The sequence below is a fragment of the Nyctereutes procyonoides genome, unplaced genomic scaffold (genome assembly GCF_905146905.1).
Source record: "Nyctereutes procyonoides isolate TBG_1078 unplaced genomic scaffold, NYPRO_anot_genome, whole genome shotgun sequence".
Classification (NCBI taxonomy): Eukaryota; Metazoa; Chordata; class Mammalia; order Carnivora; family Canidae; genus Nyctereutes; species Nyctereutes procyonoides.
The window spans coordinates 5,157,324-5,182,485 of NW_026575159.1; the positions used below are offsets into that span (position 1 = coordinate 5,157,324).

Below are 25,162 nucleotides of genomic sequence, written 5' to 3' on the forward strand. Positions count from 1 at the left end.
AGATTTTGTCTTTCTGGTTTTCTGCTGATTCTCATGTGGCTGAAACAGTGTTTGGCATATGACAGGTTCTCAACTGACTGTTAATCGAACCAATATGTAAATAAATGCATAAATATGCAAATTATCCCCAAGACATTTGGAGCCCCTCTGTATCTTACTTATATTCAATCCATATAGTCAGAGTTTAGCATAGTTTTTTGTCAAGTATTCAGCAAAAGGGAGGAAGGAAGGAAAAATGGGAAGAAAGGAGGGAGAGGCTGTAGCAGAGAAAGTGAGGGTTAGTAAACTCCATAAATACATTACACTGGGATCACCTAAGTTGCAAATAACATAATTGAGGGTGATAGAGTCAACATCTGTATTTTATGAAACTTCCTAACTCCTAAAATTTGTTACACATATGTGACATATGGAGATACGGGACTGAGTGAGGTTGCCAGGGTCAATCTGTGTATTAATGATTAGTAATAGTTAAATTTTAATGTTTAGATGAAGAATGAAAGTAAATAGGTACCCTAACATTTTATTTCTTAACCTTATGGGATCATATTACACACACTCTCACACACTGGCATCCTCTGTATTAAATACTAGGTCATAGACCTATTGAAAAAAAAGCACAGCACAGTAGTAAATAATAGCACCAAGTGTAGAATCGGACCACCTTGGGTTTAAATGGAGTTTTATAACCATGAACAAGATATTTAGCCTTTGTAAACTTCAATTTCTTCATCTATAAAACGAAATCGACACCTGGCTACTTCATAGGATTGTGGTAATGACTGTGATCATGCATATATGACACAGCACAATATCTGGCACATGGCAAACATTCAAAAATGTCTTATTATTATATAAGAATCAGAGTGAAAGAGAAAAATAAGTTTTTGAGAGGTTTTATTTTGCTAAACATGGAAGTCTAGTAATAGACTGAGGCAAAAAGCAGAAGATTCAAAGATGGCTTTTGTTCATTCATTCATTTGGTAACAAGTATGGGCTATTATATATAGAATAAAACAATGTGGGCTGAAGGTCACATAACATTTTTGAATCATATACATGAACAATATGGGAGATATAAGTGTATTAATAATAATTATTATAAAGTTGGAGATTTGTTTGAAACAAGAAAATGTAAGCCAGGCAAATTATGAGTCTGTGTGAGCACTAAATAGCTATGATTTCTGGGCTTGACAGATATTCCATGCTGGCCAGGCATTCCGGTTGGGGCGATATCCAATACATTGGCACCTGCTTGGAGATTTACAGTTTAAGTCTTATGTAAAAGGCTGTGCAATTCACCAGACCTATAACAGAGCTGTTACTATCCATAACACACATCACCTGCTGGTTGAGCGGAATATTATATATGATATCAAGGGTGGAGCATTTTTTATAGAAGATGGTATTGAACATGGCAATATTTTGCAATATAACTTGGCAGTATTTGTGCAGCAAAGTACTAGTCTTCTAAATGATGATGTGACCCCAGCTGCATTTTGGGTAACCAACCCAAACAACACCATACGACACAATGCAGCTGCTGGTGGCACTCATTTTGGCTTTTGGTACCGAATGAACAACCACCCTGATGGGCCATCTTATGACCGAAACATTTGCCAAAAAAGAGTTCCTCTTGGAGAATTCTTTAACAACACTGTTCATTCGCAAGGTTGGTTTGGACTGTGGATATTTGAAGAATATTTCCCCATGCAAACAGGATCTTGTACTTCTACAGTGCCAGTGCCTGCAATCTTTAATTCACTTACTACTTGGAATTGTGAAAAAGGAGCTGAATGGGTCAATGGAGGTGCCCTTCAGTTCCATAACTTTGTGATGGTAAATAACTTTGAGGCTGGAATTGAGACCAAGAGGATTCTTGCTCCTTATGTTGGAGGATGGGGTGAAACCAATGGAGCAGTGATTAAAAATGCCAAAATAGTTGGTCATCTCGATGAACTGGGAATGGGGTCTGCATTTTGCACAAGGAAAGGCCTGGTTCTCCCATTCAGTGAAGGCTTGACTGTATCTTCTGTACACTTTATGAACTTTGACCGTCCCAACTGCGTAGCTTTGGGAGTGACGTCCATCACTGGAGTTTGTAATGAAAGGTGTGGAGGCTGGAGTGCAAAATTTGTCGACATCCAGTATTTTCACACACCAAACAAGGCTGGTTTTCGATGGGAACATGAAGTGGTTCTGGTTGATGTTGATGGCTCACTTACAGGTAAACATTATGTCCCATTTCTGATAAGATATATTGCACATATATTTGTGTGAACACAGAGAGTTGAACCAACAAAGCAGACTCACATGAATCACAGATCTTATCCAGCACCAGACTTCGCAAATGATTTAAGGACACAGGTCAACACTAGGCAGAGATGAGACATTCTTTTCTGGAAGAGACCTAAATTGTCAAATGTAGCCTCCCCAAATATCCTTTGTCTTGTCTTTGCACTTTGGTTTGGAATTAAGAGCAAATTTTGAGCAATATTTATGGAAACATTGACTACAAAAAGAAATCATTTCTGTTTTAGAACTTTTTCATTGTATATTCAGTTAATTATACAGATAAGAAACTATTTACATGATTATCCAAGCCAGTCATGCCCCATAAATGTATATATTCCAGGTTTATTTACATAAGCAATGTAGGCAGACTGAATATATCCTACTAAAATAAGTACAAAATTCAACATAATTTGTTAGTACAATGCTAAATTTTTTTACCATTTCAAGTTTGGAATATGCTACGTTTTCTGTAAATACTCATAAAAATACTCATAATTTCCAGAATTTAGTATCTTTACACATTTTTAATGATAAGACTTATCTAAATAAGATAGCAAGGATCATGTGTGTGATTCCACATAGTACTTTGAGATAATTGAGAAGTAAATACAGATATTGACAGTTTACTTTTGAAAAACTTTGTAAGATGCAAGAAGATTCATCTCAATAATCAGACAGACTAAGTTCTCAACTACAATTTTTGACCTTTGTCTCCTATTGTGGCTTTTTTTTTAAACATTGAGGAATTTTTTAAAATTTAAATTCAATTAATTAACATATAGCATATTATTAGTTTCAGAGGTAGAGTTCAGTGATTCATCAATTGTATATAACACCCAATGCTCATTACATCACATGCCCTGCTTTTGCCCAACACCCAGTTACCCCATCCTGCCACCCCCTCCTCCTAATCGTGGCTTTAAGAAGGAGAACATTTGGATGGTTCTACTATAAAAAACTTTGTGTAACTTTTATCAGTTTATCTAATTCAGCTTATATATTTAGTATTAGTTGGCAGTCCATTGGCTAAGAGTATGGAAGAGTATGGACTCTATGGTCAGACTGCCTGGATTTGAATCCTTTTGTGTGTCCTTGAGCAAGTTACTTATCCTACTTCCCATCCCCTATTTGGCTCTCTGGGTGCTTCAGATCCTGTGTTTCAGCTTTATCTACAATAAGCTCCCTGACTAGAGAGCCCACTGCAAAGCCTCTGCACGAGGTCCTCTTGCCCCTGCAAAAAAAAAAAAAAAGTACCAGAACCTTTAGATTTTGTTATGTGTACTATGGGTCACAGTAGCTATATGTTGTAGACAGTTCAGGGTTTTGTTTTATTTTTTAGTTTTCTTACATGATATAGGAAACATGTAGTTTATGTCCATATCCTAGGTCACAGAGGACACACCGTCATTCCACACAGCTCATTGCTGGACCCTGCTCACTGTAGTCAGGAAGCTGAGTGGAGCATTGGGTTCCCTGGGGCTGTCTGTGACACTACAGTCAGCTTCCACCGTTTGGCATTCAACAAACCTTCTCCAGTAACTCTGCTTGAAAAGGATGTGGTTCTCTCAGACTCTTTTGGTAAGTGAAATATAATAGTTCAAGCCACTAACTTAAATATGGTTTTTGGTTTTCATCATCTTTTTAAGTTGTCACTAATTGTTTGGAACATGGAAAAAGGCACAATATATATTCCGTAACCAGGCAGGAAACAAATAACACACCTAAAATGGGCATGTGAGGAGTCGTGAATAAATGTATGGACTAGCATAATGTTCTGCTGCTCAAGGAACCTCCAGACAATATTACAACAGAAAATAGAAAAGTTGACATAGTTGACTGGAACAGGACAGTAAAAGTATACCATCAACTCTGCCAGTGAAGACAGACCCTTTTGATTATCTTTGTTGATTGAAATGGGGCGGAGAAACATTTGCTAGGTCAGTGGCTGTACACCGGGTCCAGGGATTGTTGACTTACTCATTTGTTCCAGTTAAGATACCATATTTGGAATACCAGATGAGTTTGACATCATTAACAGACTTGGTTACATTAATTTGCTGTCATTATTTATGACCCATTTGGCATTTACACCAGCCAGACAAGCAAGTTAAATGGGGATGTGCCTGTTGGTTGAGAAATACAGGAGCACACTGAGGGCTCCTACTTACTCACAGGGAGAGAGTCAGGAATAAGTGGCCCATTTCACATTCCTTCTTGCCTCTCTTCTTGTGCTTCCCATAGTGCAAACTCATGGAGAATGGCGAACAATGGATCTACAGGGAAAACAATAACTATGCGGCACCTCTTCTATCATTTATTATGATGTCATCAGTTATTATATTTAATTTTAAAATGTTCTTACTAGAGTTTCTTCCTCCTATGAATTGAAAGAGCCATACACCTACTCTCTGGGTAATGATTAATACCCATTGTCCCAGTGGCTTAATGATATGAACCTGACAGCCATTTCTTTTCTTCTGATAACCAGATGTCTGGATTGGAGTTCCACTACTTAAACTTTTAGAGACTATGATACAATAAGCGGTATTTTAAGCAGAGTATCTATGAATTTTTTCTGACAAGCTAAAACTAAAATGAATTAAAACATCAAAAGCAAATGAGGTTATTTTATCTGGTAAGGTAATATGTTAGCATTTCCCATTACCAAGGTCCCAGGTCATAAAATACTTATGATAAAAATTTTAATCATATCTCCAAATACTTTATGACCAACATATGAAAATACTGAATGTTAACTTTTTATAAAACATGGTCTAAGATAATTTTACAGAGGACTCTGAGATATACAACCAGCCTAGGTAAATTATTTTAAATACAGCATGATAAAAAAATATAAATACCTTACTCTATTAATTTTAAGCAGTAATATTTAAACATTTTAAGCCTCTAGGGCTTATTTTTTTTTTGTCCTTGTTGGGTTTTCTTGCTGTTGTTAGTGGTGGTGGTAGTGATGATTTTAGAGAGAAATTTTTATTTGTGTTTTTATTTTTGAATCAAGAAGTCTAATACTCCTGAATTTATGAAATTATAGCTTTCTTGTGAAGTCTTTCTGTGCCTTTTTGCCTGATCCTTTCAGGAAGAAGATTTTTATTTATTACTAAATTGAACATCTTGGTGGAAAGATCTATAAATTTATCTTTCTGTCACCCACATAACTCAATACAAGACATGGCAAATAGTAGGAACTCAGTATTGAATTGCAGTGGAATTAGTTGTAGTACTTGGACCAAATTACAGAGTAGAGAAAACATCACACAAGGTATTTTTCCTTTTTAATGTGACATTAAAAAAATAGGTCATCTTTCTTAGTCAAGAAATTTGACTATTTTATCTCCATTAAAGCCAAATAAAATGATCGAGTATTAAAAATTAAAAACAGAAAAAAAGGATCACTTGTTTTAATTATATATATATTAAATGAATCAAAAATTCAACAAATATACTAGAACAGTGGGAAATGAGATTTGGTTAAACTTTACACTTATCTATAGATATCTTTATTAAAGTATCTTATGCATGATGATGTGTGTATCTTTACATATATATGTATGAATATATGTATCTCTATGAATATATATGTAAAGTTAGACCAGATGGCAAATTAATTTGAGACACTTACTATTAGTGTTAGTATAGACAGATGGCAAATTAATTTGAGACACTTACTCTTAATGATACTATTTTTTTTTAAATATCAACTTCAAATTTCAGTCTAAGATGCTTAAAATCAGCATACTGAAAATGAGTGCTTCCGAAAAAAATTAAGGAAACACAAATAACTATGAAAAATGACAATTAGGTTTTTCTTTAAGGGCAGCCCGAGTAGCTCTGCGGTTTAGTGCTGCCTTCGGCCCAGGGCATGATCCTATAGACCTGAGATCGAGTCCCATGTAGGGCTCCCTGCATGGAGCCTGCTTCTCCCTCTGCCTGTGTCTCTGCCTCTCTCTCTCTCTCTCTCTGTATCTCATGAATAAATAAATAAAATCTTTAAAAAAAAAGATTTATTTATCCATTTTAGAGAGAAATATTGAGTATGAATGGGGAAGGACAGAGGAACAAAGAGAATTCTAAGCAGACTCCGTGCCCGGAGTGGAGCCTGACACAGGACTCAGTCTCACGACCCTGAGATCATGATTTGAGCTGAAGTCGAGAGTCAGATGCTTAACTGACTGAGCCACTCAGGTACCCCACAATTCATTTTATTTATAAAAGAGAATTATCAGGTGCTCCAGTGGTGCAGTTAGTGTGTGGTACTTATAAAAGAGAATTATCAAGGAAGTTTAGGTTAAAGTATAATTCTATACATCAGATAACTCCAGTGGAGGTTGGTCCTGTCAAACATAGAGCAGATTCTGGAGGTATTGAATGATTTTTCATCTATTACTTCTTGATAGACTATCCCCAAACTTAATATCTTAAACCTACAATATTGTTTTCCCTCTCATATCTGAGGACTGGTTTGGTTGATCTTGGCTGTGCTCTAGGATGCTCTGCCTGAAGGTGAGGATCCAGTGGGCTCTGCTACTCCCCAGGAGTTGAATTCGGGTTGTTCCATGTGTGTTTATTCCAGAGCACAGGCTGAAGGGAGAGCCAGCTACCTGGGGCCAGGCTCATTACATTGCAGTGGTAGAGGTTCAAGATGGCAAGCTTCATCCAGCAAGCACTTTTCAAACGTTTCTGAATATCATGTCATCCAACATCAACAGATCAGGGATGCCTACTCTGCATTCAGGGAGGGGAGAGGAATGAATATTTGCTGAATAATTCAAATCATCGTAGTTCTTCTCATACATTGCAGGTCTTTTGGAACTGTACGTTTTTAGGATCTCTACTCATGGTGTTTTTAAATGTAATGCTAATTCACAAGCCTGAGAATGAATGAATTTTTTCCTCTTTGAAATTGGAAAATTTTTGCCTTATTCTTCAAAGAAAAAGGACAATAGTTAATCTTTCATCTAGCTTCTTCCCCCTAAATTTGTAAGGGAAGAGTTTGCAAATGTAACATAAATTCAATTAGAGATAAAAAGAGGGAATGGAGAGGAAAAAATAGAATATAGACAATCATAGATCTCTTCTTTATATTGTAAGAAATCTTTTCAGATCTGCAGCTGAAGTTGTCAGGCACTCTTTCACGAATAAAGCATTACCAAATTAAGTAGTTTTTCCCATAACAAGTAATTTCAGTTCCAAGTTTGTCATTCAGAAACCTTAGGGTATCATGGCCAGTGTTCATGGTAAGTCTGGTAGTAGACTAGATTCTTAAGAGCTTTAAATCAAAAATTTCCAGTAGTACTTAGTACTTGTTATACCGATTTTGATTAACTCACCCAATATGGGATTTTTTAGAACTTATATTTTCATACTCTGCAAATCAAGGATCCTGAAGTTCTTAAAAGAATAGCAACAGAATTCTATTTTAGATCAACGATATTTATAAAGAATTGTATTCATATATTTAAGCACTTTTGTCATAGTAGTCCTAATCATCATCATGTTTGAATTTTCTCTTTCCCTAAGGAATAAAGACTTCATCTCAGTTGAGAATTCCAAGTGAGAAGGCGTTTTATGTTTCAATTAAGTGTAATATTAAACATTGGGACCTTCAGTTAACAAATGACAATTAGAACATAAGTAATGAAATGTTATTCTGACCTCTTTGGAGACTTCCATAGACTAGGCTAATATTTCACATTTGCACTTGTTCGTAAAAAAGAGGAATTTTCTAGATAGAGGTAGAGATCACTGTTATTTGTTTGTTTTATATTCTGCTACAGGCACAAGCATTGTTCCCTTCCAGAAGAAACGATTGACTCATATGTCTGGATGGATGGCTCTGATTCCAAATGCAAAGCACATTAATTGGTATTTTAAAGATGTAGATCACATAACCAACATATCTTATACATCAACATTCTATGGATTTAAGGTATACAAAAAGCTTTAAAATTCATCTTCTAATAATGATGATTGCATATTATGCAAATGCAGCCTAGGTCTTATCCTTATACCAGTTGTTAGACCCAGAATGTGCTTCCCTCACATACTGACATGTCCTGCACACACTTCATGACCTACCCTAAATCTAAAAAGCAAGCTAAAAAAAGAAACCTTGTGTAGGAATTAGAATTTGCCATATTCCCATAGTACTAAGCTTGTGTCCTGTATTACCATGATAATAGTATTTTGAGTACTTATGATATTCCAGGTACCAGTTAAGGGCTTTATAATTTGTATTTTAAAGTATACCAAACACAGGGCACCTGGGTGGCTCAGTCAATTAAGTGTCTGCCTTTGGCTTGGGTCATGATCCCAGGGTCCTAGAATTAAGCCCCACATCAGGCTCTCTGCTCAGCGGGCAGTCTGCTTGTCCCCCTCCCTCTGTCCTTTCCCTCATGCTGTCTCTCTCTCAAATAAATTAAAAAAAATTTTAAATGAAACCCCCAAAAAATAATAGGCCAAGTCCTGTATACCCATCACCTAGTTCTATCTAACATTCAGTGAATATTTACTTTTTTTTTTTTTTTTAAGAAATAAACATTTTCAGAGTGCCTTGGTGGCACAGTCACTTAAGCATCCAACTCTTGGTTTCAGCTCCAGTCATGATCTTAAGGTTGGGAGAGCAAGCCCTGTGTGGGGCTCCATGCTCAGTGCTGACTCTGCTGAAGTCTTTTTCCCCCCTCCCTGTGTGTGCACTCTCTATATATAATCAATAAATACATCTTTAAAAATAAACAAATAAACAAACATTTTCAAGAAAGTGGAAGGCCCCTGTATGACTTCCCCTGATCTCATTTGCCACTCTAGTAGTAACCAATAAACAATACTTAGCATTGTTTTAAATGTTTTCAGATATTACAGAAATGAAATATTCTCTAATATATATGTGTGTATACAGAGCGAGTTTCATTGCCTTCGGATAGAATTAGCATTATTGCCACAAACATGTAAAATGTTATTAAAATATTAATGCAACGTGACAAACTGAAACCAAAATTTAAGTCTTAATATAAGGGCTAAATATATGTCATCAAAATTAATGTATATTATTCAGGATGTTAACATATAGAATGATATTTTGGGGCAAACATTTATAGGAAGAAGACTATGTAATCATATCTCACAACTTTACTCAAAATCCTGATATGTTTAATGTTATTGATATGAGGAATGGTTCTTCAAATCCATTGAGTTGGAATACAAGCAAGAATGGAGACTGGCATCTTGAAGCTAACACAAGTACTCTCTATTACTTGGGTATGTATTCATTAGGCAAAAGTGATTATTTTATCTAACGCTTTGTCTAAAAGGAAAGAAAAAAAATGCTTGATGGGAAAATATGTTATACAGTGCCTTATAGATAGTAGGATTCAAGGATTAATTGTTTGCTGAGTACATGGATTGGAGACTAAATTTATGTTGAATAAGACCTTGAGTTGAATTAAGAACTTACTATGTTTGGAGATAACACCAACACTCTTACACATAGCCCTACAAGTTATTTCACAAAATTAGAGGAAATGAGTAGAAAGGAAGCTATCAAGTATTTTGTTTCCATTTTTACTATTTTATAATTTTGGGAAAATAAAAAATATTTAAGAATAAATTTTGAATTCCAAAATATTTTTTGTAAAGTAATTTTGAATGTATGATTCTCAATAAGACATATGCATTTCATCAGAATTTTCCATAAATAGTCCATAAATTTGAACTCTATCAAGCTAGTAAAGACTATTTTTAGGAGTGTCTGGGTGGTTTAGTTGGTTAAGCATCTGCCTTTGGCTCAGGTCCTGATTTCAGGGTTCTGGGATCGAGACCCATGTCAGGCTCCCTGCTAAGCAGGAGTCTGCTTCTCCCTCTGTCTGTCCCCCCAGTTGTGTACTCATTCTTCCTCTCAAATAAATAAAATCTTTAAAAAATAAAATAAAGCATATTTTAAAATTGCCATGATTTTGTCTACATTTAAGTTCTTTGATCATATTTAAAGTGCTTTCCTTCACTTTTAGTGTCAGGAAGAAATGATCTTCAGCAGTCTCAGCCCATTTCAGGGACCCTGGATCCTGATGTGAAAGATGTTATTATTAATTTCCAAGCTTACTGCTGCATTCTCCAGGACTGCTTTCCTGTACATCCCCCATCAAGAAAACCAATTCCCAGGAAGCGACCATCCATATATAAGTATATAGGCCTTTTGTTTATTAATACCTTCAATAGCACTTAACAGAATTCTTTTCACATGTCACTCTTGGGTGAGAAAATAATGCCCTCCTCCTGTACAATGCCTTTTAAGTCACAAAGAACTTTCATACTGATTACTTCACTTGGGCCTTAGACTTGCAGAATGTTAGATATGGATTATTAGACCAACTCCTTTATTATATAGGTGAGAAAGCTGAAGCCAATGGCCTTTTGTGAATTACCCAAAATCACAAAACTTGATGAGACTTCCAGAATAGCACCAGAAACTAAGTCTCCTCATTAATCCAATGCTTTCTTAGCAGGTGGTGTCTGTTTGTCTAGAATAACTGTCATGGTCAGATTTCATAATACAACTTATTTAATTTTATTTCAAATGTTTGATCCCCTAATATATGTTCACTCTGACAGTTAAAAATGATTTTTCTATCTTTGAAACTTGCGTAGCTCTTTACCTTTATTTCTCATGTGAAACACCACTCTCTATCTTGTATTATAGTAATTACCACACATCATTGTACTAGCATGTGATGGTTGGTACTAGTCTTCAAAGCCCTTAAAGGTATAATCCTGATTTGATGTATATTTATGTCCTTTATGGACAAATAATAATCATAAAAATAATGATAGTGATGATAAAAGCTAACATTTAGTGGGCACTTAAGAGGTCACTACTATGCAGCAAGTACAACCCAATGTTTTTTTATGAAGTGAGTTACATTTCAAAATATGCAGATAGAATAGTAGCTATTGTACAAAAGAATAATAATTGAATTTTTTTGATGTATTCATTTGATCATTAAGAAATATTGGAGCACTTGCTATGGCCAGGCTCTGTGCTAAGCACAGAGGAGCCAATTGTAAACAACACAAATGTGGTCCCTGCTCTCATTACACTCACATTCAATTCAAAGGGACAGATGCCAACACAAGCAAGCAGGAAAACAACAAAGTAAACAGAAAATTAAATACATGAGTGTGAGTTGTGATAAAAATTATAAGGGAAAGGGGTAGGGGTGTGATAGAGAGCAATATGGCAAGGACCTCCTTTGGGTAGGGTGATTAGGAATAGTCTCTCAAGGGAGGGGACATTCCAGCTGAGACCCAAAGGCTGGGAAAGAGGTGACCATGTGAAGGATGGGGTGGGGGGGATGTGGTGTTCTAGGCCCAGGAAGCATCTTGGGCAGAGGCCCTAGTATGGGAGAAAGTGTGGCATCTATGAGAGAGAAAATCAGCATCGCTGGACCCTGGTGAGGAAAAGAGGGGCCTGGAAATGGTGTTGGAAACAGGTGGAAATCAGACCATTCAGGTCATGCAGACAGCATAAAGAAATAGAAGAATCTTTTAAATGATTTACATCTGAGAAGTCATGTACTCCAAATTACATTTTGAAAATGCCACTTTTGCTCTCTGGCCGTATTACACAGGGACAGTGGAGAAAGTAGAATGGCTCATAAATAGACTAGAGAGCTGTAGAAGAGACATGAGCCATCAAGGTTATTGACCCAAAAGTACTTACATAGTCTAAGGTAGGTTAAATTACTGAAAATTTAATTAATATTTATTATATACTCACATAGTAGATTTAGATTGGTCTAGACCAGGATGTGATAGAGGAATATGTTGGTATGTATATGTCTTAGCATAGATTTCCCCCCCACAGTATGAATTCTGCTTACTAGAAATAGCTATAATTGCATTTATTAATTTATATTATATAGATAGCTATCAGTGAAAACAAGCAGGATCATAATCCAGAACTGGTACCTCAAGATTAGGATATAAAGCTCTAGCATGCAACCCACATATGCTTTGTTTAAGCGTTATATAGGCTTTATTGATCATAACAATGAACAGTAAGAAGAAGAGTGTATCATGCATAATACAGTGCTGGTGGGGATAAGAATGAAAGGCTATTAATCTTGAGAAAAGCTAGATAAAATCAATGATTGAATCTGTATAATGCTGGTCAGATTTTTTAGTTAGAAAGATACAACTGTTAAGTTTTTCTGAAATTGCTTCATGAAAAATAATGTATTATTGTAAGTCTAAATTAACTGCTATCCTTTCTTTTAAACTTAGTAAAACAAGTTTTTATAACAGAATTTTTAACATATTTCTTAGTAATATGGTTTAGTAGTTCAAATATATAATACAAATATACTTTAACCAAACTATATATTGACGGTTTTGTAGAATTCAAGAATTAGTATCATGGAATTTTTAAAAGTTTTACTACTTCAGAAAGCAACTCTGATTGTGAATGTTTTCCAGTAGGAAAATATCATCAAATTTATAATAACATTCTCTAAAACAATTTGCATTGAGTTGGTTTCTGGATGGTATAGCGACAAAAAGCGGAGACTGCCTCTCTGCCTAACCAGTTTTTATATCTCCTTCAGTTTACTATAACCTTCATTCTGATTGCAGACCTGCCGTCCCTGATCCCAGCCCAGAGGCTTAGCCTCTTTGACTCATCCTTACCAATTCATAAACCATCCTTCTATTCCTCTCTTCACAGAATCTAGTGACCATATCTTCTTTCATGCTCCCCCCAGGCAGTAGAACCATATATAAGGGTCTTTAAATGGACAAAGGATGAGTTTCTTTTTACTTTATACCATCTGAAATCTTTTTTAAAAAGATTTATTTATTTTAGAGAGAAAGAGCTCAAGCCAGGGGAGGGACAGAGGGAAAGGCAGAGAGGGAATCTCAAGCAGACTCCCCACTGAACATGGAGCCTGGAGTGGGTCTCAGTCTCACAAGCCCTGAGAAATCAAGATTCAGATGCTTAGCTGACTGAGCCACCCAGGTGCCCTTATACCATGTGAAATCTTATAAGGAAATTAAATAATTTACATTTTAGCCAAAATTAGTGTATCACAATGAGGATTTAGTGGGAGAAAAGGTGAGTCAGATTATCGAAAGAAAGCAAGTTTTCTTCAATGGAGAAAAAAAAAAGCTATACGTGTGGTCGTGTGTGTTATTATATCAATTGCACATATTAACTTGCCTACTTAGTGAAATTATAAATTCTCTAATTTGCATTCTATCATCCCAAAACATTTAGTTTTGGAGATGATGATCATTAAGTATATAAAGACAATACTTAATGGATCTATTTCTCTTCTGTTTTCAGCTTATGGTCAAATGATTCTTTCTGGAAATCGTCTCGAGAAAATAATTATACCATACCTCACCCAGGAACAAATGTGGTTATTCCTGAAGGTAAGTCCATAAACATAAACAAAATGCCTGTGTTTATGTGACATTAGGATAGATACCACAAAGTTAGCATTCCACCTTTATGCAGCACACCCTAGGGAAAGAGCAGATGTGAAGTGATGGATTCTAGTATTGTGTCCTGGATACCAGACCTAGCCTTCTGAGTTTTATATGGGTCTAAACCCGAATATTAAGATAATAGACATTCTGGGAGAGACAAAAATAAGTCATTGTGTGGGAAAAGGGACTTTGAAACCAGGACTCACTGGTAAGTGTGTCAGTGTTTTTATTTATAATATATAGTATGGATTATGTTATATCTCTTATATTAAAGTATTATTTTATAGGAACATGGGTTGTAGCAGACACAGATATTCCACCAATGGAAAGTCTCACTATTTGGGGAGTTCTCGAACTGGAAGATAAACACAGTATGAGAGCTGCAGAGCCTTCTTACAGAAAGGTTGTTCTGAATGCTACCTACATATCACTTCAGGTAATAAGGAGGGACATATAATTTTATACCTTTATTAGTAAAATTCTAAGATGTTGGAGATTTACTGAAAAAAATTATAGAAAGTATATGTAATCAATGTGAAATAAAAAACACAACTGGCTCTAACCCATGAGATGTAAGCCTCGTGTAAATTCAGTACATTTCTGCTGTCCTTTCAACTGGTGGTTACATATTCCTGAGGGAGTAATTATGCTACCTTTTACAGTGAAGTTTGTCCATTTTTATCCTATGTAGAATATTTGTATTACTGTTAGGTAGAGTTAAACCTGCAACTTGCTCCAACAACCAGAGAATCCCTAGGAGTTCTGGAAAAAAATAAAAGATTTTAATTTTTTCTTTTTTTTAGAAAGTGAACTGTTTCTTAAAATGAATGGACATAGAATTGTGAAAACAGGAAAAGACTAATAATATTTCAGCTGTTTGGAATAATCACCTCATTCTCTCATAAACCTCAGATGGTTTTGAACATGTAACAGTATAATTAGTTGTTTTGTCAGTCTTTTATTACTGTTAATTAAAAAGAATGGCCTAACCAAAAGTGATGAAGTATCATTAAAAAGTAAAAGTGGGCAGTAACCTTTCTTTAATAAAACTAGGCCTTTAGTTTTAAAGATATGCAGTATTTTGGTATTTAGATGCATGAGCTTTGAGGTAAATTAAAGTGACGACTGAGTCCTTACCTCAGTTGGGAACTTTGGGTAAGTTATTTGACCACTTACAGCACCAGTTTTCTGACCTATCAAGTGAGAATAATAACAGCAATGCATAGGTTTAGTGTAAAGGTCAAATGATAATATATGTAAAGCCTTACACATTATGTCTGACACGGAATCAGCAAGCATTTAGTAGTAGCTGCTATTATTTACAATGAGGGCTCCTACTTGTCATATACGGTGCATGTAAGTGTGAAGAGTGTATTTCATATATGTCATGTGTTGCTAAAATAAAATGTGATCTGTCCATATAGCACAAGTTTAGGTGTTAGCAATTTTCAGCTTTAGATATAGCACTGATAATAAGCACCTATTGAGTCTGACCTTGGAAAAGTCGTTTAAGCTACAGATCCCAAAGTAACAGGATTAAATCAAGGTCACTTCCAGATACAATTCTGTTCTTTGTATAAGAAATTTCACTCTTTTTTTTTCCTAGAGGAGGCTGCCAGTATCTTCCTAACTCCTTTTTTATGGGCAAAATTTTTTTCTGCTCAATCTTTAAGTATTAACAATTTTCTGCTTCACTGCAGGGAGGTAGGTTGATTGGTGGCTGGGAAGATAACCCTTTTAAAGGAGAATTACAGATTGTTCTTAGAGGAAATCATTCTACTCCAGAGTGGGCTCTTCCAGAAGGACCAAATCAAGGATCAAAGGTCTTAGGTATATGTTTTCAGATACTGAAAGTATCATATCGGTTTTGAAAATCTATTTTAAAACATGTAGCACCAAAATACCTGTTGTCAGTTCAAGATGTTATGATATCAAAAACTTACACGGAGGTTTATTTACAGTAAAGGGTTGTAAAAATAAATAAAAAAATCTTTAATTAAATCATATCACACTAAAATAGGTATAGACCTGTGTATTTGAAACCAAAAAGGAATTTATGGCAAAACTAACATAAATCCCTCTATATGTATATTATTTAATCAATCAGATTTTCTTTATAACTTTCCCTTTATATAAATTTTTTACATATCATACTTTTTCATATTTTAGTGCTTTTCCCTTAAAGGTAACTTTTTTTGCACATCATTACACTTACATTATTAATAATCTGTGGATCAGTTGACTCTACTATCAGTTATCCAGTCACAACTGTTGCTGAACTTTATACTTTCTAGTTGGATTTTTATGGCCTTGGGTATTCCTTTCTAAGCCTGGAAAGAAAAGGAACTGAGAGGGTTTATTTGGTCATAATTAGTAACCACATTTATTAACACAGCTGCATATTAATTGAAACAATGCAGACAAGCACGTACGGAAGTTTCTTTCCCATACGTTTTCTGAAACAGTGACAATCCGAAAAGAGGAACATAAAAAAATGGCATCAGAATGATTTTAAGTCTCCACTGGTCAATGTCCCAGGGCAGACAAATCCATCTTAAAAAATACTTGCTTTTGTGAGTTTATTTTTTTCTTTCAAAAGTAACATTTCAAACAACACAGATGATATCAAGAAAAAATACCCATCTTTCTAATTCTCCACATCATGAGGAAACTTGCATCTATAGCAGTGTTTCCAGACCAAACTAAAGAGAATAGGTTTTCTTTCTCAGTTAAGACATTATGGATATCTGTCCAGATCAATACTTACAGATAATAACCTTTTTAAAGTATATTACCCTACTCTATTAGTATATTATGATTGATTCCATCATTCTCTTTTGATGTACATTAGATTTATTCCAGTTTTCCAGTATTTTCAAATATTATCATAGTAGGCATTCTCATTCACATATCCTTGTGCACTGGCTTTATTTAATTTCTATAGACCAGATTCCTAGAAGTGGGTCAGAGGGTCAAAGTCTTCTTGTAAAGCCCTGAGCAGATAATTCAAGTTCATTCCATTCCTTCTAAAATGTCCAATCACTTATTAAAACATATCAATGTACCGTTTCATTTTATATTAGCACCTAACTCAGTGCTATGTGGTGAATAAATACAAGTTTTTCTCCTTCAGGGGTGTTTGGTGAGCTGGATCTTCATGGAATTCCACGTTCAATATATAAAACAAAACTCTCAGAAACTGCAGAGGCGGGTTCCAAAGTCCTGTCTCTAGTGGATGCTGTGGATTGGCAGGTACAGGAAATAGGATGTGGTGGGAACTGAATATACATAGTGGGTCAACTTAAGGTGTATTTCTTATTCTCATGGACATTTTTCTCATAGGATTAATCAGATAAGAAATGTATATTTTGCAGTAGCTTGCACTCAAAAGCTTACCTGATAGCAGGCATTTAAAAATTGGGATCTTAAAGGTCCTTCAGAATATATCAAGAACATTATATATTAGTTATGAAAGGAAAATATGAAAGTTTTTGAGTAAAAAAAGTTTATGTGTGTCTTTCCCACATTTTAGGAATACCGAGTAATAGTTAATTGTGTAAAATTTAAAAACTCTGTGGAACTTTTTAAGTCTTAAAGAATATTGTACTGACCAGTTTTTAATAAAATATGAGTATATTTGCTTCGATCTATTTAATTTTTAAAAAGTATTTTGCCTATGATTTTAATGACTGAATTAAATTTCAGGAAATGCTGAGATGAATAAAAATTTAGAATTCTTAATATCAAACAAGCATATTTATTTTTAGAGACCTCGATGTATATTTTGTTCCTTCTGATAATATCATGTTGCTAATCAGACATAAATTAAATTAGAAATTTTTAACAGTTGTTATTAAGAAATAGAAACCTATTTTAAAAATTGTTCTTGAATTTGGCACTTGAATTTTCCAAGGAGGGAGAAGAGATTGTGATAACAACCACAAGCTATGATTTCCACCAGACAGAAACTAGAAGTATCATTAAAATCCTGCATGACCAGAAAATTCTCATTCTCAATGATACCCTTTCCTACACTCACCTTGGTAAGTGGCTGTTCCTTAACTAAATAGATATGTAATTAAAATGTCTTGAAATATTCACATTTTTAGTGCTCTCCTTTATAATTATTCAACAAATATTCAGCATAGGCTAATGTATAACATCCCTTGAGGTAAGGCTAGTACTTTCTGCTTTAAGCAAGCTTCTAAGTGATTTTTTAAAATTAATTTATTTCTTTGAGAGGGAAAATGTGTGAGCTTGGGGGGAGGGGCAGAGGAAGGGGGAGGGGCTGAGGGAGGTGGGGAGGGGCAGAGGGAGAGGGACAGAGGGAATCAGAGAATCTCCAGCAGACTAGATGCTGAGGGAGGAGCCCCACACAGGGCTCTATCTCATGATCCTGAGGTCATGATCTGAGCCAAAATCAAGAGTCAGAGGCATAATTGACTGAGCCATCAGGTGCCCCCTAGGTATTTCTTATGCACACTGAATTTTGAGAAAGAGCACCTTTGTCCTAAATTAAAAAGTATCATGGAGGGAGGGAATCTAAGATGGCGATTATAAGATTATTCAGCATAGTATTTTTTTTTTGGTGTAAATAAAAGAAATGCTTTTGACTGCATTTCATTTAATAAAGTAAAAAAAAAAAAAAATCATGCATAGAGCTAAGACCACAATGTAGTAGGAGGCCCCTAGGCTCATCTCGTCCCTCAAACAGATAGCTAGTCCCTCAACTAGATAACTATTCAGTCATTCTGAATACCCAAGAAAGCATTCTGAGGCCTGACAAAACAAAGTTCACAACTAGAAGAGGCCATGTTGAGGATGGTAGGAAGTGCGGAGACATGGTTTGGGGGAGAAATGGATCCCAAATGCTATATAGGGGAGGGAGGCCTGGTCGCAAAAAAAGGCAAGAGAGAGTATAGCACAGGGGAAAGAGTAAGGTGAACATTTCCCCAAACCACTGGCTAGAAAAACAGAGGGGCTGATTTTCATGAGTTTTAGCAATCAGCAAGGCTGATTGGAGTTTAAAACTGGAGTTTTAAAGGTCAAGGGCTTGGCAGGGATGGAGCCCTGAGGGCTTTGTCCTGCTCCTGGAGAAAAGGCAGGCAGGCAAGCAAGCAAGCCTGGGGGCAGATGGCAAAATCTGAGGAATGCCTAAAACACAAAGAGACTGTTCTCTCTTGGAGCATTTTTGAGAGAGGTAACTTTCACGGAGATGCCTCTCTGGGGACAAAAATGCTGCGGGCACCATTGCCCTCCCCAATCCCTCAGCACTGTTGCAGAGGCATGTGTGCAAAGCAGCTCAGCCCCAACACCTGCTACCTAGCCTGCTTGCTCTGAGGCTCACTCCCCTGCACTCTGGTGTGACTATCCTTCTCCACCAAGCCTGCCTCAGTGCTGGTGCAGAGGGACTTTCCCCTAGAACACCCAGTGCAGGTCCCTGCCCTCACCATGTCCACAATGCCCAGAGTTGTAAAAGTCTGCGGGCTTGGCTGGAATAGAGACTGGAGGGCACTGCACTGCTCCTAGAGAGAAAGCAGGCCCACAACCCTGGGAGCAGATGGTTTGGAAACAGTGGCCTGAAAAACACCTGGGATGCACAGGGTGGGAGATTATTTGCTCTTCTGGGGGTGCTTCCCTGAGAGGCAGTGTGCATGGAGACTCCTCTCCAGGGACAAAGGACTGCCTGGCACCATTTCCCACCCCCGCCCCTGAGCATAAACAGGAGCCAGTTGCAGTAAACAGCACAGCATGGACACTGGCTGCCTACTCTGCTTATACCCAAGTTCTGCACCCTTGTGCTCTGCCAGTATGGCCCTTCTCAGTCAAGTGTGCCTCAGTCTCAGTGCAGTGGGCCCCTTTCTCAGAAGACCAGTAGAGACCCTGGCCCACATCACATCTCCCAACCAGAGTTCTGCAGGGCTTCAGTTCTGGTGGAAGTAGTGTCAGGTCTCATTAACAAGCAGACCAGAAAACACCTAGTTAAAACTCGCCACACTCTGGCCAAGGTCCAAACACTGCCAATGAAGGCGAGAAGAGTCTCTGCTGATGACGGGCCTGAAGGATAGAGGAGTCAAAACACAGCAGCAGAGTGCGAACAATAAACACCAGAGACACTCCCTAAAGTGCCAGGCCCTGGACACTATATGACCTCTTCTTTAGAAAGCCATTACTCTAATGAGCAGAACACATAACAAGCTTTTCTAACACACAGAAGGATACAGAGATTTAGAGAAAATGGCAAGATGGAGGAATTCATCCCACATGAAAGAATAAGATAAGGTCATGGCCAGAGTTCTAAGGGAAACAGATATAAGTGATGTGCCTGATGGAGAATTTAAAGCAACAATCATAAGGATATTTGCTGGACTTGAGAAAAGAATGGAAAACTTCAGGGAGGCCCTTAAAAAGATAAAATAATAAAAAACAGAGATACAATAGTTCAAAAACAATAATCAGAAATGAAAACTGGCAAGCCAGAAACTTGGCAAACCAGAAGAGAGTGGCATGATATATTCAATGTGCTGAATTGGAAAAATCTGCAGGCAAGCATACTCTATCTAGCAAGGCTATCATTCAGAATAGAAGGAGGGCTAAAGAGTTTCCCAAACAAAAACTAAAGGGGTTCATGACCACTAAACCAGACCTGCAAGAAATAGTAAAGGGGACTCTTTGAGAGGAAAGGAGAGACAAAAAGAGATACAAGAAAGGAACTTAAAAATCTCCAGAAACAATGAAAAAATGAGTAATAAAATGGTACTAAATACATATCTATCAATAATTACTCTGAATATAAATTGACTAGGCACTCCAATCAAAAGATATAGGTTGTCAAAATGGATAAAAAAAAAAAAACATGACCCATCTAAATGCTGTCTACAAGAGTCTCATTTTAGACCTAAAGACCTACAGATTGAAAGAGAGGGGTTGGAGAAATATGTATCATGCAAGTGGATGTTAAAAAAAAAAAAAAAGCTGGAGTAGTGATACTTGTATAGACAGACTAGATTTAATTTTTTTTAATTTTTATTTTTTTTAATTTTTATTTATTTATGATAGTCACAGAGAGAGAGAGAGAGAGAGAGAGAGAGAGAGGCAGAGAGGCAGAGACACAGGCAGAGGGAGAAACAGGCTCCATGCACCGGGAGCCTGATGTGGGACTCGATCCCAGGTTCTCCAGGATCGCGCCCTGGGCCAAAGGCAGGCACCAAACTGCTGCGCCACCCAGGGATCCCACTGTATGATTTTCTTACGAGGAATTTAAGAAAGAAAAGAAATTAACATAGAGGAAAGGACAGGAAAACCAGACTCTTAACTATAGAGTCAAACTATTAGTTACCAGAGGGGAAGTGGGGGGAGGTGGGTTAAATGGATGATGGGGATTAAGGCACTTGTGATGAGCACTGGTTGTTGTCTGTAAGTGTTGAATCACTAAATTCTATACCTGAAACACTCTATGTTAACTAACTGAAATTTAAGTAAAACCTTGGGGAAAAAAAATAAAAGGTATAATTTCAGTCTGCCATCTATGTATGTTTAAATATGCAAATCTAATTAATTCACACATATTAGAAAATTATATGGCCTGTGAATTGCAAAGGAACCAATAAACACAGGTATTTTTCAACATTGGTGATAATCTAGCTGTCTGTCTCTTGCAGCTGAAAGATACCATGTTCCTGGAACAGGTCAGAGCTATACATTAGCAGCTGATGTTGGGATACTGAGCAGAAACATCAAAATACTTGGTGAGGATTATCCAGGTTGGTTCAAGGAATCTTTTGGTGCACGTGTCCTGGTCAGCTCATTCACTCAAGATATGATGACATTTAAAGGTTCGTACAAATTTGAAATATAGCATGGTCTCTTTTACATTTAGTCAATCCTTAAATATTATTCACATTTCTTTTTAGAATCACATGAGTTTAAAAAAATTCATTGAGTACATTTTAAAGACCTTACTGGCTTTATTCAGTGGTTCATGAATCAGGCAGTATCTGATCTAGCAGATAAAAAGGAGCTCCAAAGAGCTGTGCAAAATGAAAGATTTTTATAGGCGGAGAGCAGGAACATGGGAGGTATACCGGGCAAGAAAGCAAATTGGTTATTGCAAGTTTATTTTCCTTTAGGGGATGGCAGGGGCTAGTCAGCATGTTACCTAACTAGTGCTGATCAAGAGATTCCTGATGGGCTGGTTTAAGATTCCATTACTGGGGGGGATCCCTGGGTGGCGCAGCGGTTTGGCGCCTGCCTTTGGCCCAGGGCGCGATCCTGGAGACCCGGGATCGAATCCCACGTCGGGCTCCCGGTGCATGGAGCCTGTGTCTCTGCCTCTCTCTCTCTCTGTATGACTATCGTAAAAAAAAAAAAAAAAAAAAAAAAAAAGATTCCATTACTGGGAGAGGAACTGTAATTAAGTTCAGTCTTGGTTTGGTGACATGAGGCTGAGCATAAGCAACTCCCAATTTGGGCCCATTGGGTTGTTTTTAACACAGAAAAATAAAGCCTGGAGAAGGGTTATGTAAGCCAAGGTGTTGCCCTCTAAAAGCAAATCTGTAACATTTTTCTACTCATTTTATCTTCATAGACAATAAGAATTATCAAACTAACAATAACATTAGGTAACATCTAGCCCAGCCTCTCACCCAAACAGAATTTATTTATAAAAAGCACAACAGATCTGTTATTTTTGTTTGAAGGAAAATTTCAAACATATGCTAAATTTTCAAACACAGAGAAATGTATAATGAATCCCAGTATACCCATCACTAGTTACCACAGTGATCAATTTTGGTCAGTCATGTTCTAACTGTATGACCACCCACTCTCTTTAAGCCCCTGGGTTATTTTGAAGCAACTACATATATTTTTTAATCGAGATATAATTGACATATAGCTTTGTGTAAGTTTAAGGTATATATTGTATTTATTTTGATACATTTATATATCGATATGATTACCACCATAGTGTTAGCTAACACTTCGGTTGTGTCACATAATTATTACATCTTTTTTGGGGCAAGAACAATTAAGATCTGGTCTCTTAGCAACGTTGAGTTTACAATATAGTATTGTTGACTGTAATCACCATGCTGTACATTAGATCTCCAAGTCTTATTTATCCACTAGTGGCAAGTTTATACCCTTAACCAACATCTTCCTAATTCCCACTGCCCCCCAGCATCACCCTAGCTCCTGATAATCCCCATTCTACTCTCTGTTTTTATGCATTTGGCTTTTTTAGATTTCACATGTAAGCATCATACAGTATTTGTCTTTCTCTGACTTATCTCACTTAGCATAATGCCCTCAAGGTCCATCTGTGTTGTAAAAAATGGTAAGAGCTCCTCCTATTTATGGATGAATAATAATCCATGGTTCTAATATGCATCATTTTCTTTATCAATTCATCCACTGGTGGACACTTAGGTTGTCTCCAGATCTTGGGTATTGTGAATGAAGCAACCATGTTTTATTTCATCTAAAAATATTTCAGTATGTGGGGCACCTGGGTGGCTCATTTGGTTAAGTGTCTTTAAAAAAATCTTTAAAAAATATATTTCCATATGTAACTTTAAAAGACTTCTTTAAAAATATCTTGTTTTTTAAAACATTTTAAAATAAAATGTTAATAATCATTCCTTATCATCAAATGATTAGATTCCCCCAGTCCATTCTTTCTTTCTTCCTGTCTTTCTTCTGTCTTTCCTTCCTTTCACATGAACTTTTTTTTGTTCAAATCAAGATCTAAATAAGACCATGTGGCCATTGATTATGAATCTTAAATCTCTGATTCATTGATCTCTCCTTATAATTTATTTATAAAAGAAACTAGATCATCCCTTCTATAGTATTTCCAACAGTCTGGAGTTTAGTGATTCATTTCTAGAACATAAGCTGTTCCTGTCTCCTTTATATTTTCTTTTTTTAAATATTTTATTTATTTATTTGACAGAGTGCATGTGTGAGAGAGAGAGAGAGACAGAGAGAGTATGAGTGAGTGAAGGGGCAGAGGGAGAAGCAGGCTCCCCACTGAACAGGCAGCCTGACGCAGGACTCAATACCAGGACCCTGGGATCATGATCTGAGCTGAAAGCAGACACATAACTGACTGAGCCATCCAGGCACCCCCTCCGTTGTATATTCTTTCATAGGTAGTGTAGAAGTGTAGAACTAGAAAACTGATTGTACTCAGACTCTATTTTTAGATAAAAATTCTTCATAGTTGATGGTGTATTTTCCCATTAGTAGACACATAATGTCTGATTATTTCTCCCTTTGTGAAGTTACAGGCACTAATGATCATTGCCTAGATCTATTAAATCATTGAGGTTTAAAATGGTGATATTTTAATTCTACCATTCCCTCCTCATTTATTATCTAGAATATTTCTATAACGAGAAGCTTCCCCAGTCAACTATTTGACTACCCTGAGAAATAGTTTATATAGGAAATGTAGGGAAAATGCTTGATTCTTTCCTATTATGAGCTAGTTTTTGAAATAGTGAGTTGGTTCCCAGCCATTCTCCAAAAGTGACAAGCATTTTTATTTTTTTGTTTGTTATTAGTGTCATTATGAGCTCTCCTCCTCACTCATAATTCTGCCTATTGCATTTTGCAACAACTCTAATTTTAGAAAACCTTTATATTGAAGCAAGCAGCCATCCCACTATAGCTTCCTACCTTTTGGACATAATTTGTCAACGGGAGCTTAACTGATGATGATAACAGTAATGATGATCATGATGTGATAGTCCAGGCACTGTGCTAAGCATTTAATGCATATTATCTCATTTAATCCTCATAGTGCTATGCATAGATATTGTCCCCTTTTAAAGGTAGATAAATAGACTGTTAATGGGTTGAAGTTGCTCTGACGTTGGATACTAATCCACACCTGTCTCACTTCAAATCCCATAATGGATGCTATTCCTGTGACAACCTATGACAACCTTTCCTTGCTTTTAGAAATTGTTTTGTGATGTTAGTAAACATCTATGGCTTTTGTTGGTCCAGACAGTCTGTGGCAATCATTTCTTCTCTGTCTCTATCTTATTACTATATTTCCCACTGTACATCCAATTGCTGGCTTATGGATTTTGAGACCATTCTAGTAGATTCTAGTACATTTTTCCCTTCTAATACAAAGTAACTCTTCTCCAATGTGTTATATTAAATATCAGTTTTTGTTTTTTTGTTTTTTTTAATTTTTTATTTATTTATGATAGTCACAGAGAGAGAGAGAGAGAGGCAGAGACACAGGCAGAGGGAGAAGCAGGCTCCATGCACCGGGAGCCTGACGTGGGATTCGATCCCGGGTCTCCAGGATCGCGCCCTGGGCCAAAGGCAGGCGCCAAACCGCTGCGCC

The 25,162-nt window shown here is 36.5% G+C and overlaps 1 protein-coding gene across 1 annotated transcript in view; it reads left to right on the forward strand.

Moving 5' to 3' along the window:
• The window catches only part of PKHD1L1 (PKHD1 like 1), a 146,034-nt gene that overhangs the window by 83,668 nt on the left and 37,204 nt on the right, over nt 1–25,162 (forward strand). The window contains exons 49-59 of the mRNA XM_055314410.1: nt 1,198–2,227; nt 3,682–3,873; nt 8,091–8,242; nt 9,411–9,570; nt 10,320–10,491; nt 13,649–13,737; nt 14,082–14,230; nt 15,495–15,624; nt 16,928–17,046; nt 17,708–17,837; nt 21,456–21,629. Of these exons, the coding sequence (XP_055170385.1) occupies nt 1,198–2,227; nt 3,682–3,873; nt 8,091–8,242; nt 9,411–9,570; nt 10,320–10,491; nt 13,649–13,737; nt 14,082–14,230; nt 15,495–15,624; nt 16,928–17,046; nt 17,708–17,837; nt 21,456–21,629 (2,497 nt within the window). The remainder of the gene's footprint in view (nt 1–1,197; nt 2,228–3,681; nt 3,874–8,090; nt 8,243–9,410; nt 9,571–10,319; nt 10,492–13,648; nt 13,738–14,081; nt 14,231–15,494; nt 15,625–16,927; nt 17,047–17,707; nt 17,838–21,455; nt 21,630–25,162) is intronic.